The sequence below is a fragment of the Leptopilina heterotoma genome, unplaced genomic scaffold, assembly GCF_015476425.1.
Source record: "Leptopilina heterotoma isolate Lh14 unplaced genomic scaffold, ASM1547642v1 Lhet_569, whole genome shotgun sequence".
Lineage (NCBI taxonomy): Eukaryota > Metazoa > Arthropoda > Insecta > Hymenoptera > Figitidae > Leptopilina > Leptopilina heterotoma.
Genome location: NW_025111126.1, coordinates 358,365 through 373,933, shown reverse-complemented (window position 1 = coordinate 373,933; position 15,569 = coordinate 358,365). Strand labels below are relative to the sequence as shown.

The 15,569-nt window shown below is 23.1% G+C and overlaps 2 protein-coding genes across 4 annotated transcripts; one reads left to right on the top strand and one right to left on the bottom strand.

The window, feature by feature from the left end:
- Window positions 1–3,606: 3,606 nt before the first annotated feature.
- LOC122508751 lies at window positions 3,607–7,782 on the bottom strand. Its single transcript, XM_043622270.1, has 5 exons — window positions 7,685–7,782; window positions 5,863–6,025; window positions 4,935–5,133; window positions 4,515–4,705; window positions 3,607–3,974 (listed from the first exon to the last, which is right to left on the bottom strand). The coding sequence occupies exons 1-4, from the start codon at window positions 7,738–7,740 to the stop codon at window positions 4,566–4,568; spliced, it is 558 nt and encodes a 185-aa protein (XP_043478205.1). The 5' UTR covers window positions 7,741–7,782; the 3' UTR covers window positions 3,607–3,974; window positions 4,515–4,565.
- LOC122508754 lies at window positions 5,098–15,257 on the top strand. 3 transcript variants are annotated; one of them, XM_043622273.1, is made up of 4 exons: window positions 5,098–5,188; window positions 13,841–13,906; window positions 14,022–14,181; window positions 14,695–15,257. In XM_043622273.1, the coding sequence occupies exons 2-4, from the start codon at window positions 13,842–13,844 to the stop codon at window positions 14,827–14,829; spliced, it is 360 nt and encodes a 119-aa protein (XP_043478208.1). In that variant the 5' UTR covers window positions 5,098–5,188; window position 13,841; the 3' UTR covers window positions 14,830–15,257. The 3 variants fall into 3 exon arrangements, with proteins under 3 accessions (XP_043478208.1, XP_043478209.1, XP_043478207.1); XM_043622274.1 differs by lacking the exon at window positions 5,098–5,188 and adding an exon at window positions 11,206–11,900 and having other exon boundaries at window positions 14,704–15,257; XM_043622272.1 differs by lacking the exon at window positions 5,098–5,188 and adding an exon at window positions 11,206–11,900.
- The last annotated feature ends 312 nt before the right edge of the window (window positions 15,258–15,569 follow it).

Below are 15,569 nucleotides of genomic sequence, written 5' to 3'. Positions count from 1 at the left end.
TAAATAAGTATCGTTTCAATCACATATTCTAACACACACACACTTTCTATTTGTAACACACTATAACCATCCTGTATTCAAAAGTTATTTTGTTATTTAAAAATAAATCATGTATTCATAAAATCAATTTCTTTACTTACCTAACAAAACCTAAAATTCAAAATCATTTCAAAAATAGTGCATTTAACGAATCAGAAAAGCAACTTTTAAAAGTAGGATAACGGTCCCGCAAATTAAACAAGGTCCTTCAGACCTTGGCAGCTTGGAGCCTCTCCAAATAAGAATTTAGAGCCATCTCAAAAGCTCAATATTTAAAACAATAAATTCTCGTTTGTAACAAGCTGATGGTGGCAGCGGTGGGATTTTCCCACGCGTTACGCCCTGCTTCGTTACCTGGTAACATTTGTTACCAGTGGCACCATTTTCAATTTTTTCAAAATTTAACATTTTAACAAAAAATCGCTAAATCAAGGGTCTCTGTTTCCTCTCTTATATCTTGCCTTTCTTTCCTTTATTAAAACAGTAACAGCAAAACAAAACTACTAAATATAGTTTTCTAAGCTATATTTAATTCAAATTTTATAATTCATTAAACACAAGAATAATAAATATAAAATATATAAAGGATCACTGTCTTAGAGAAACTACGAATTTGGCGCTCCAACCGAAAGGTTGTTGATGATGTTCTATGTTTTCGATTTTGGCTCTCCAACTGAAAAGTTGTTGATGACGACTTAATCAATTAAGACATTGACTTTTAGTATTTTATCTATTTTATTACTCCTAATTCCGATCAGAAAATTAAGGCTTCTTGCTTTAAACGAAATTGGAAATTTGGCTCTCCGACTAGTCGTTGATGATGAATTAATTCTAACTAGAACTAATTTTTGCGCGCGACGCGCGCCTATTTTGTGATTTTTAACTTTAACTACTATTATGAATGAAATAGCTTATAGGTACCATCTATTACAACCATTGTGATGATTAAATATTTTTAAATAACCGAATTTTCTTTACCTGTTTCTTATTTTATATTTCAATATTTAATAAAATATAATACCTGACAATTTCAAAAAGTCTGTTCTTAGTATTAACTTTAATTATTATATATGAGGAATTCCACATGAGATTTACCTATGACCTAAAAAATTCGGATAAACATATTTTTTCTTAATAATTTATAAAAAAACTTGAAATACGTATTTTTTATTTTTGACTAATTGAAATATAAATATGAAAGAACAAAATTTTTTGATGGAGAGAAACTAAAGTTAACTAATTTTAACTAATATTGTTTAGCTAAATTATTTTATGATTTACTATTTAATCTGGAGGTCATATTATCATTAAACGCATCGGTTAACTCTAGGACTTTTTGGAAAATCTCAATATTGTAAAGTGTAAATAAATTTTAAAAAAATTCAAAAAAATCGTGCCCAAAGTTAAAAAAAACTAAAACTTTCATTCTTTAAAAAGGTTTTTCTAAACTCAATATAAAAAATAATAATAATAATATAATACTTTTCTTATAATTACTCGTTTTATAGAAGGATTTTAAATTAGAAGCATTATTCTGCAACTTTTTGCATAATTTTTTATTTTGAAATATCGAATTGTAAATAATAATTGAATACATTCTTAAATGTAATGAAACTGTAAAAAAAAAACATAATAAAAATAATATTTTCGTAAACTTAACATATTTTTATATGCAATATAATATGTTGCATGAATTATGTCTTTTAAATAAAATTATCACATAATTCCAGTCTCCAAGTGAAGGGTGAGGATCTTAAAATGGCACATGTTTATTGAAAATGTGTAATTTAAGGGGTTTATCCACATTAGACGCGCTAAAAAGGCTATTTTTGTAATTTTTTCAGGTTTAAATTGTAAATATTAACGTGTGAGGTAATACACATAAATAAATACACTCTCGAAATGTAAGAAAAAAACAGATTTAATTTTTTTCAAATATATATATTTTTTAAAATTATTATTGAAGAATATTTTAGAAAAGTGCTCCATTGTTGAAATTTTTGGCATGGATGGTCTAAAATAAAAAATCAAAACAGTATTAGATTCAGGATGTTATTAGATATGTATATATATATATTATACATTATATTAGATTTATAGCTACAGCGCATATCAAGAAATTAAAAAAACTTTGATTTTAAATATATTTTTAGGACCCAAAACAGTGTAAAAAATAAAAAAATTTTAATATGATTTTCGAAAAATGTACACTATTTTTTAATTTTGCAAAAAACAAAAATCGTATGATATGCACTATAGCTATTAACATACTGAATCTAATATCGTTTGGATATTTTGTTTCAGACCATCCACGTCAAAAATTTCATCAACAGCGCACACCCACTTCTTTTTTGAAAATATTTTTCATTAATTATTTTAAATAAAAAAAACAATATTTAAAAAAAATTTCTTGCACTTCGAGACTGTATTTATTTATGTGTAAAACTTCACATGCCAATATTTATTTAGAATTTAAACCTAAAAAAAAATTTCAAAAATAGACTTCTTTTAGCGCGTCTAGAGTGGGTAGACCCCTTAATACACAAACATTTAGAATTTTAGTCGAAATTTATAACTTTATATGTTTGCCATTTTAAAATGTATATCCTAAATTAAATTAATAATCTATCTTTTAATAATACTGTTATTAAGTACAAATGTTTATAATAATTATAATTATAACCCAAAAATGAAAATAATCAAATAAAGCGAAAAAAATAAGTTTCTTTTATGCAAATCAACAATTATAAATAAAAAGAAAGTTACTGAATTAATATAAGCCAAAATAAGTGAAACCAACCACTTGAAAAACTTTGATTTCCAATTTTCAAGTAATCTATGATTTTTCGTAGATATATAAGTACATTTTTCCCTCTACAATATTTTTCAAAAAAAAAAATAATTTTTGAAGTAATCAGGTGTTGAATTTTTGGGTCATTTTATTTTCATTTTCTGATTACTCTAAAATGAATAAAGATAATTAAGTGAATTTTTTTTAAATTAAAGCTTAGAGTGAAGAATGTTCTGAATTTTTTTGATAAATTAAATTTCCATGTATTGATACGCAAAACTATAAGGATTAGTTTAAAAAAAGAAAACTGAGTAACCTCCAATATTAAAGAAATTGTGTAAATTTTTCTGACAAAATGTTCCTGTAAACAGATAAAATTGCAAATGAATAAAAGAGATCTTCTTTTGTTTTGTTAAAAACTTCACGCTTTTAAGCGGATTTTCAAGATCAGAAGTCTATTTTCGCTTGCATTTTGGCGGAAAAATCTTCACAATTTCTATAATATTGGAGGTTACTCAGTTTTCTTTTTTTAAATTAATCCTTATAGTTTTGCACATCAATACATGGAAATTTAATCTATCAAACAAATTTAGAACATTCTTCAATTTGCAATTTTTAAAAGAATTGTTAACAGCAATTAAAAAATTTTATTGTTATGCAATTGCTTTATTTCATCTTCAAAGTATTGACTCTAAGCTATAATTTAAAAAAAATTCACTTAATTATCTTTATTCATTTTAGAGTAATCAGAAAATGAAAATAAAATGACCCAAAAATTCAACACCTGATTACTTCAAAAATAATTTTTTTTTGAAAAATATTGTAGAGGGAAAAAAATGTACTTATATATCTACCAAAAATCACTTATTTTGGCTCATATCAAATTAAACAAAAATTATAAATTTTTTTTAATTTTCTGAATGTTGTTTTGTGATTTCCCCTGAGTTGATAAAAAAAGTTACTGAATTGATGTCGAAAAAAAATTATAACTTTTCTTCAATTTCTGCATTTTCTTTCGTGATTTGCCCTGAGTTGACTCTCTTCATTTCTCTATATCCGCCGATAACTTGAGAAAGAGATAATCCTTTTTCTTCTAAAACATCAATGTCGTCTTCTGTTTGAAGTTGTAGAAAAATTCTTGCCCCTTAAAAAAATTATTTCTATTTTAAAATATACACTATTAATATTCATGCACTGAAAAAATATTATACTTAAATAAAACATAAAAATAATGTTAGACGATTTTGTTTAATTGAAATTAGTTTGTAAGTTTATATATATAATATATATATATAACCTCTTAAACTGAACCAGAAAATATGTTTGAATTAAACTTAAATATGTTTGACTGTATAGCAAAGATATTTTAAGTTTGATTTAAACAAAATTTGTTTGAATCAAATAATTTCTTTTATCAGTGTATTTTTAATATAATGTATTATTATTATTATTATTATTATTATTATTATTATTATTATTATTATTATTATTATTATTTTTATTATTATTATTATTATATAATAATTTTTTTTTTTTTTTTTTTTTTGCTTAGGGACTTTTGGGAAATCTGCTTACAGATATTATTATTATTATTATTATTATTATTATTATTATTATTATTATGTATAAGAAGTTATCAATCCTCCAAGTCAATCAATATTATTATGTTTTTAATTTTAATTACCTTGTGTGTTAATCTGACCAATTAAATGCAAAGGATCTCCTTTATTACACTTTAATGTGTTTTTAAAGGATGCAATACGGACTTCCATTTTGTACACCCATCCGTTATGGATCCACAGCCGTATGTTCCAATGTTTTTAAGAGTGCCTACTTTTTCTTCCACGAATTTACTTTTTAGATATCCGAAAACTTCTGAAAAAAATAATAAACACATTAATTATGAAAAAACTAAAATAATATTTGAACAAATAATTCATTAATAGTTTAAAACAAATTATTGCAAGTTCATGTGTAATGATGTTGATTTTACATTAAAAAAAAGAATTTAGCGGCACTGTATGCAAATATAATATTCATAAAAATAAAATATAAGGGATACAACAGTTAAATATTTCACATATTTTATATAAAAGTAACTTACTTAATCTTTCTCCTTCGTGATGAATAACATCTGCGAGTAATATTACATTAAGGTCGAACGATTCAACATCTTCAATTGCATGCATCCCTACTTGATTTATGACTGTTTTAGCAGATAATTGTAGTTCAAATCTGACATTTCCATAGTTGTACTCTGGATTTGTTGGAACTCGAGCACAAGCTCCATCAATGTGGAGAATCTGAAATATTTAGAAATTAATATTAACAAAAATTTCTAAATTACCTGTGAAATTGGTAAGTAAATTTTAATAATAGCCTGTTAAGAAGTTAAAAATATAATTAAGAAGTAGAATGAAATGCAAAAACGTTGATGTTTGTTAAATTAATTATGAATTGGAAATTTTTAGAGAATTCAAATGGTGACGTCACATATAACCACACATTTCCAAATAATTAATAATAATTAATTTAGTACATTAATATTTTTGCATATGTCTGTACTTTGTATTTATATTTCTTTATATTTTATAGGAATCCATTCATTAAAGATAAAAAGCAGTTGTAAAATTCCATTGAAATATGCCTATTTTAAGGTACCATTTTTTCAGCTCCAAATGATTATTTTCCATCATACTCTTTTTATGCTGATTTTATATACAAAGAACTAAAATCTGATCGTTTGATAAAAAAAAAATATTTTTGAATTTTCTGTGCCATTTTGAAAAAATAATTACTCTTTTTTTTGTAATTATTTTTTCAAAATTGCACAGAAAATGGTACCTAAAAATAGGCATATTTCAATGGGATCTCACAACTGCTTTTTCCCCCTTAATCTACAAAAACAATAGTATAAAAATGAACATAGCGAGAATCATGCGACCTAACATTTACATATTTTTAGAAAAAATAAAGAAATTCAAACATTTTTTAAGATTGATGAATGTAATAATTTGATATAACATACTAACCGCATTTTTTCCAATTTTATCTTGCAAGACGTCAATGTCATCCTTCCCCCAAACAACGCATTGGATTTTCCTTCCATAATTGTTATTTAAATAAAATTTGAAACATTCGGTTTTGCCGGCAGATCTTCTGGGCACAACGCTTGATACATATCCAATCAATTCTCTGAAAAAATAATTATTTTATGGTTCCGCAATTTGAAAAAATTTGTCGTATACTGAAAAAATTCAGCTTACGAATATTTATGAATAGAGACCCGAACTTTATGCAAGTCACATAATCGCATAATCTTCTTAAACTGAGCATAACTTTAGTTTTTTGTATATTATTAAGAATTCATGCAAAATAAATGTGAATTTTTGTCTAAAAATAATATGTCTCTTTTTTATTATTTTAAAAAAATTTTAAACGTTAAAACTTTCGCCATTCAGGGAAACAAGTTTTTTGTCAGTAAAGTCAGGAAAATGTCAGGAAAAAAATTTTGTGAAGGAAATTAAGACAATTAAGACTTTTTTCGACTTATTTTAAAAAATTGCGACTTTTTTTTATTTTTTTTCAAAACATTGCAACAAAATACAACAATTTTTAGTGAAAAATTGCAACTTATTTTGATTTTTATATGTAATGTGAAAAATAACTATAAACAAATCTTTCAAATTATTAAATAATTCAAATTGTTTTTGAATTCTCTTTTAACATAATTAAATTTTTCAAATATAATAAAAATCTTTTTGAATAGTTGAAATTTTGTCAAATTTAATTGAAAATAATTAATTTTTTTAAGTATTTTGTTCCAATTTTTGAAAATAAATTTTTTAAGAATTTTAATGGCAAATTTTGAAAATAATTGAAATTTCAAAAATTTTAATAAAAAATCTTTAAAGGTAAATTTAAAAATGAAAATTATTGAAAATTAGCTTTTAATTTTTTAAAATTCAATATTTTTAGAATTTCTAATTACATCTTTCCCAAAAATTCAAATACATACAAAAATAATATTTTAGAACTATTTTTAACATTTTGGAAAAAACAATCATGTTTCAGATTTTTAATTATTGTTATCAAAATATTAATTATTTTTTTAAAATTACACAAAAATTATTTTAAGAAATTAAATTATTTTCGAAAATTTACATTAAAATATTTTTCAAAACTAATTATTAGAATTGTTTTATAATAATTTTTTAAGCTTGAATCATCTTCGATTAATGTAAATAAAATTTTTTGAAAATTTACTTTTTAGACTCATTAAAATTTATGAGAAATCATGGTCCTGTTTATAATTAATATTCTTCAAAAATTTAATCATTTTTATTTATATTTTTAAAAAATTTAATTATTTCTAAAAGATTATACCAAATTTTAATTCTTTAAAAAATTTTTAAAATTGAAAAACTATTATCTTGCAAAAATTATTTTTAAATATTAAAAAGTATTAATTTAAAAAATTTCTTTATTTTTTTAAAATTGTATATATTAATAACTTAAGAGAAAACTATGGAGAGTTACAATTATTATAAAAACTTGAGTTTTTGTAATTAAATAATTGAATTCTAGAAGAACTTTTGGAAAATTATTTAAATTAATTGATTTAGAGATGAAGTTTTGTTGAATATTGTTAAAAATAATTGAATTCAGGAAGAGTTATAATTTTAATTTTTATAAATTCATAAAATTCATAAATTTTACTCATTTTCCGTAAAAACGTTTATATTTTTCTGCAAAAAGAATTTTTTCAGGGAAAGTAATTCTCTATTTATGAAACATATTTAATCTTATCAAAAATTATACATTACAATAGAAATAAATATTTAAGATACATACACTGTTTTGTCCCAAAACTCCACCGCATCTATAGCTTCATTTGTTGACATTTCCATATTTCTATAAAATAAAAGTAAGTTGGATAGTTATAACAGTAGTAGGGCATATAACAATGGTATGTATGTATGTATGTATGTATGTATGTATGTATGTATGTATGTATGTATGTATGTATGTATGTATGTATGTATGTATGTATGTATGTATGTATGTATGTATGTATGTATGTATGTATGTATGTATGTATGTATGTATGTATGTATGTATGTATGTATGTATGTATGTATGTATGTATGTATGTATGTATGTATGTATGTATGTATGTATGTATGTATGTATGTATGTATGTATGTATGTATGTATGTATGTATGTATGTATGTATGTATGTATGTATGTATGTATGTATGTATGTATGTATGTATGTATGTATGTATGTATGTATGTATGATGGATGTATGTATGTATGTAGTATGTATGTATGTATGTATGTATGTATGTATGTATGTATGTATGTATGTATGTATGTATGTATGTATGTATGTATGTATGTATGTAGTATGTATGTATGTATGTATGTATGTATGTAGTATGTATGTTATGTATGTATGTATGTTGTATTTATTGTATGAGTATGTATGTATGTATGCTAATGTACTGATATGTAGTAGGTATATGCTAGTTACTACTAATTAACGATATGGCAATATAGGACACTAAACACTATATATATTAATATGACAACAATAATAATAAAAGCAATACAACATATTTCTTAATGTAACACATCTGTACTGCCAGGTAACAATAATGTCTTTAAATTTATACAGAAATATAATTTTGGAATTAGAATGAAATTTTATTCGAAATATATCACATTTCACAACATACGTTCTTCAATTTTGTAAAGGATAATTAAATTTATAAGGCTTTTGAAGAAGATAAGAAAAGTATATAAACTGATGTTTACATAAATATGAGAGTCTTAACCTTTAGAGTGAAATTAAAGTTTTATTTTAAAATAGATGTTCTTACTCAATTTAATAATAGTTACTGATTTACTATTTTTAAATTAAATAATTTTATTACTTCTCTAATATAACGGAAATCGCGTTCAATAAAATAGTAAATGTACAAAACAAATTCATTTCCTTACATCCGTCTTTATATTTCGTTAAAAAATATTACTTTATAATAAAATATTAATACTTGGTTTATAAATAGTACAATGTCACAAAATTATTTAAACAAACACAAAACTTACCTCAAATTTCTCTTGAAATGGAACACACACTTTTTTGATCACAATTCTTTTCTTATAGCAACAGGGTGCTTATAGTCCCTTAAACGTACTTTTTACAGCTCAGTTCGCGAACGATAGAACAGTTTGAAAATGCCAGTAGTAGGAAAATCCAAATGATTGTCAAAAATTATTACATAAATTTTATAAAATTACAATTGTGTTAAAATTTTCATAAATTAATGACAACATTTTTAAAAACAAATATTTTTTTTAATATTTAACTACCAAAATATGAAGTTTATGAATTTTGAAGTATCTTTTGTATAAACACCTATTTATAAAAGATTTTAACTATAAAATTATTAATTTTATGAAAATTATCACATACTTAAATTACGTTTAATTATTCAATAATTGTAAAACAGTTTCATTATTTTGTGGGTGCAGATGCAATTTTTGAGAAAGTAGTCACATTTTCTGAAATTTAAAAAATTATTAATTTAATAGACGAAATTTAATTTGGTAATTTTTGAACAAAAAACTTTATTTTTCGACGTCAAAATTTAAAATTAAATATTTAATTGTATTAAATATAAATTTATTATTTTTTCCATTACTTAATTTTGGTATATTCGGCGGAAATGCAAGAGCATTTTTTATGTCCACAATCTGTATAAAGAATATTTTCTATAAGAAAGTTTTCAAGTTGTTACATTTTAGAGTATGTAAAAATAAAAAAAACTGAACAAAAAGTTGTGTCTTCATTGCCAAAAAATTAATTTATTTTTAAGAATGTATTATTTCTTAAAAGAAATCTTCAAAATTTGATTATTTCTAAACTTACTTTAAAGTCGACTAAAATAATAAACATTTTTCTCTTAGCAAAAATACTTACGTAAAATAATTTTTTTTGAAGAAGTGACTGACTAAATAATGACCTTTAAATGTATTTTAAAAAAGTAACTATTTGATTTATAATGATCTTAAAAATTACCTACTTTTTAGTTGTAAATTGAAATTTTTCATACAATATTACCTATATGTTGATAAAATATTTTTTTAAAGAAAATACAACTTGTTCAAAAGAATTATGTACTCTCACAAAATGTTTGTGATATTTCTGGTAAAATTGATTACCATTAATAGTTTTAAAAATTGCTTTTCCATTTAAATTTTTTAAAATATTTATTGCAAAAATTCTAGCATTTTAAAAAAGATTTTATTCGTTCAATTACTCTAATATGAATCAAATAGTACGGTTTATGTTAAATACTTTAGTCTACTCTTAAATTCTATAAATCCACTAAAAATAAAAAAAAATAAAAAAAACTACTAAAAAAAATTAAAACGACGAATAAATATTAATTTTATGTATTAAATACATAAAATGAAATTTTCATAAAAATTGTTACTCCAATAGTAATTTTGAATAGTTATATCCGACTACTATTTGAATAAAAATAAAATTTTGTTGTATTTTATTTATAAAATATCCTTTCAAACTTTCTTCAGTAAATTTGTTATTTAGACTTTACAGTCTGTCTTCTATTTCCCAAAAAGTTCACTCTTTAATTTTGACGCTATTTTGAAAATTCCCCTTATGTTTTTTTAATCTTTTAATGATAAATTTACACTTAATTTATCAATGTGTCGTAACTTTCAATTGGAAACTTTCGTTTTGAAAGTTTCAGATCTAGAAATTTATGATCAATAAAATATTTCATGAAATTTATAAAATTTGTAAGGTTAGTATTTTGGTGCAATCAAGTCTTAATTACGTTTAGAATTTGGTTTGTATTTGTGTGTATTTTAAATTCTTATAATCTGCATTAACTTGTTATGACATACTTTATTTTTAAAAGACTAAATTATTTTTAAAAGTGTAATAATTCGTGCAATTTAATTATGATTATGTAGATGTTCTTTAAGATGTGAATAGATTAAAAATTTGTTTTTTGTTTAATTAATTCATGTGTTCAAAAAGAATCTTAGTTTAATAATTAAACTTAAAACAACATTTTATAAAAATTAAAATTAAGAAAATAAATTTTTGTAAAAATAAATATTTTAAATTAAAACATTTATAATAGTTTAATACTAATGTATTATCGAAAAATTGACAAATTATTTATAACATCTACTGTATTAATTAAAATTTTCGAGCTATAATAATGGTACAGAATTTGCGCAGAAGGTCGCAATCTGTTATTTAGTGAAATAAAATAAAAGTCAAAGTGAAATGTCAATGTGAGAGACAAAATTGTATTTTTTGCATGAAGACGAACCGATAGGTCCATATAAAGTATAATTTATATTGGAAATTTAAAGAATTAATGCCAATTGAAGCTTAAAAATCAATTTTTTAACTAAAAATCCGATGTATATTTTTTAAAATAATGGCGAATCAAAAATTTCAATTTAAAAAAAAATAATCTGACTCGTTTAAAACTTGTCACAAGAAAATTATTAAAATTGATGATTACATTTATGATGTCAGTCTTTTAAAATAAAAAGTTGCGGATCCAAAACGACAGCTACTTTTTAGAAAACTCGATGTTATCGGGTCCGTAGTTAGAATTCACAAAAAAACAAATAATTATGGGAGACCATGAAATATTATTACAATATTGACAATTTTTGTCTCTATTGTACATTTATAACAAAGAGTTTTAAAAATGGAACATATTTAATTAAAACTTTAAACATTTTCATGAAATTAAAGTGATTCATTACGCCCCTGATCCATTACTTTCTCTTTTGCAACCCCTCTATTTATTCTTCTTCACCTTCAATCCTCTCATCACTCAACCACTACATTCTATCAGTATATATTATACATCCATTTAGGCACCATTTTGGTTCTATTTTTGGTTAAATTGTGAATAAATGATACCTGAATTTTTATTTTAAAATAACGTCTCTTTAATAAAAAGAAGTGTGCTATTTCTTAAAGGATTTTTAAAATACTTAAAAAGGTATGTTATATATATTTTATATAAAAAATTACATTGAATTATAAATTGACGAATGTGATACATAATTTTCTGACTAACAAATTTTTAATATTTTGTCAAATATTTATTTTAAATAAGCCTAAAAGTAACACAAGATTTGAGTTAAATTTTGTACAGCAGTATTACCAATGTTGCTTCATTATTGAATATGTCCACCCTGTAGACATTGCCTGGCAATATTGCGTTTATGTTATCAGAATCAATGTTAAAGCAACATTGCCGGGCAACGTAAGCAATATTGATCTTAGATGTTGAACTATGTGGGTATAGATTTATTAAAAACTTGTTTAAAACATTTTATATCTGTACACATAACTTATATAAGTTTCTAATTGAATACTCAGATGTTTGTTTGTGTTTATCCCAGTGTACACGTTCCACGTGAAACGATTCTACGGAATTCCGTAAAAAAATTTCATACGAAATTTTTGTAAATATTCCACATTGTATATTTTTGTAGAGTATTCGATAATTTTTTAAAAAACTGTTTTTTATCAGCTAATGATTTTTTTCCATCTAAGATAATAAAATTAATCAAATTAATAAAGTTACTAAAATTAATAAAGAAAAAATTAAAACTTAAAAAAATATAACAATAATGAAATAATATTAAAAAGTATAAAAACTTCAATTGGAGTTGGTAGCAGTTTAACCGTTTTTTATCAACGATTATCAACGAACGATTTTTTAAGTTGCACGCAGTGCAACAGAATTTTTATTTCTGAGATCGGATAGGGTGATTCTTATAGATTTTTTGATGCTAAGCGCAAATCCGTAATTAGAATTGTTTTGTAACCCTATGTTTTTAATAAATTTGACCTTGAAAATTAAAAAATTCTGTTTTTGAGGTACTTTTTGGTTTTTTATCAAGGTACAAAAATTTTTCTATGGTTTTTATGATATGCGTCCAAAAGCTTATATCCTCCTCAATAATTTCCAATTTTAACATTTTAAAAATATCAATTTTTTTATTAATTATCCTTGTTTAAAATTCGCGTCGCAACATTTTTTTTGTTATAACAATTTTTTAAACAAATTAGGTGGTTTCGGTCTGTTTAGAATCACCAAAAATTACAGACTACAGTTGTAAAAATGAAATCACTGAATTGAAATTACCTTCTTGAAAATAATTTGTTTATAACAGTTTTATAAACAAAATACAACAATTTCTTTAAAAAAGTAATAAAAAATCAAAAAGTACCCGAAAAACTTCATTTTTCAATTTTCAAGGTCAAATTTCTCGAAAACCTAGGGTGATGGAACAATTCTTGAATAATCACCCTATGCGATTCCAGAAATAATAAAAAAGTAAAATTCTATTGCACTGTGAAATTAATGAAAAAAATTTTAAATATATAATAATAAGGAAATAATATTAAAAAGTATAAAAAACTGTTACCAATTCTAATTGGAATTTGTAAATTCATCTTAATAGTTGAAGATTTTTTTCCGTATAAAATTAATAAAATAAAATTTTTAAAATATAATAATAAGAAAATAATATTAAAAAGTATAAAAAACTGTTACCAACTCCAATTGGAGTTGGTTGGGGATGTTGACTCATTTTTGTTATAAATACACAAACTTGGAAAAGTTGTCACGAATTTACTTTGAAATATATTGGCATATTCATCCTATTAATATCTCAAAATAGTCACAAGAAATTTAAAAAATGCTTTAAACATATTTGTTACCACTTCCAAAAAAATTAATTTTTTTAATAAAGTTTTAATACTTCTGATCATTGATGTAAAATTTTTTCATTATTTACACATTCTTACTTATAAGTCAGAAAATTGTTTATTGCAAAGAGGAAATGTAATTAACAGCTGAATTTAAGATAGATGAACTTTTTTAATATATTCTAAAATTTTATTAAAATATCACTTTTTTTAATACAGAATGGAGAATTTATTAATGACACCATCAGCAACTATTGATGAAATTGAAATGTTTGACTCAGCAATGTATGTTTCTGTATTACCTATATTATATAACATTACAAATATTATTTAAAACTAATATTTTCATGTAACTCTAACGTGAATATCATATTATATCATACATCTGTTATTGTTTTAGAGAAGTAATTGGTTATATTGTGGATGTATCGAAAAAATGTGTTATGAATCAGGAATTACTGGCATTTACTCTAGCCAATGGAGAAGGAAGAAAAATATCCTGCGTCGCTTGGGGAACAGAAAATGTTAATCGCCTTCATTCTATCATTCTTAAAAATAAAGTAAGTTGACAGCATCATAAAAAAAAATTTTTAAGTTAAATAAAAATATTTATGAAATTTCGTTTGAAATTTTGGTATAAAGTAGCATCATTTTCAGGCCATTTTTTTAAATCGAAAACTTTGACAATTTAAAAAAATACTTTCAAAAATGTGTGTTCAAAAAAAATTTTTTTTTGTGCCTAAAAGATAACCAAAACATTGTGTTTTTATTCAGTATATTACAATTTACCATACATTATTCGGTTTGCATTCTAGAACATTAAACCATGTCTATCTTGGAGCCTTCTCTCCTAGAAAATATAGATAATAAAGCATGCAAAATAAAAAAAAAAAAAAAACTTTTATCATGTTATATATAATAAAATCATTTAAATTAAATTAATTTTTATAATTTACACAAATCATTGAATTTAACTATTATCACTTATATATTTTATAAATTTTATGTCTATTAGCTACTTATAAATTTTGGTATTATTACAAATATTTAAATTTAAATTATTTAAAATACAGATATTACAGATAAAGGGTGCTGTTGCACATCCATTAGGAAAACCTGAATATCAAAGAGGAAATGCTCATTTTCTATTATACGTAAAGATGGATACTACAGTTACTTCTATTGGACAACACATTAATGAGTTTTAAATGCCATTGGTAAATATTTATGAAAACTTGTTTTTTATTAAAAATTAATTTTAAATAAATCAAAATTTAAAGTACCGTAAGACGCATTTACTTGACTCTCTGATTTAAATGTATGTAAACTATCTTCTTTAAATTAAATTTAGAAAAGTCTATTAACCGTCTTGACGGTACATAGTTCATCAATATCAAGAATTACACAAGCACACTAAAAAATAAAAGTGGTCTATTTATTAAACCAGGTCTATATACAGATTATATTGCAAAACAGAACCATAAAATGCACTTTTCTTACAACAACTCAAAAACAATGTCAGAATTGCTCCATCACCCTCTGTTTTTTAATAAAAAAACTACTCTTAAATGTACAAATTCAAAATTTAACCCTCCTACGATTTTATGATTTTTCAATTTTGCAGGAAATAAATTTATAATTATTTTATTTAGCTTCAAGTTACACTGCGAGTTTTATTTATATGACTCTCGAATTAAATTTTTTTAAATAAATAAATTAAAGATACACCCTAACTATATTCGGGTTAAACCGTAGGGAGGTTAAAAAACAAACTCTTATTTAATTTTTTTCTTTAAAGTTTGAAATTCCACGTTTAAGGGTGATTTTTTCCATTAAAAAAGCAAAGAGTGATGGAGCAATTCTAACATTGTTTCTGAGTTATTGTAACAGAAGTATATATGTCATAGCCACATTGTGAAAAACCGCACTTCATGAAATGCCTAGACGT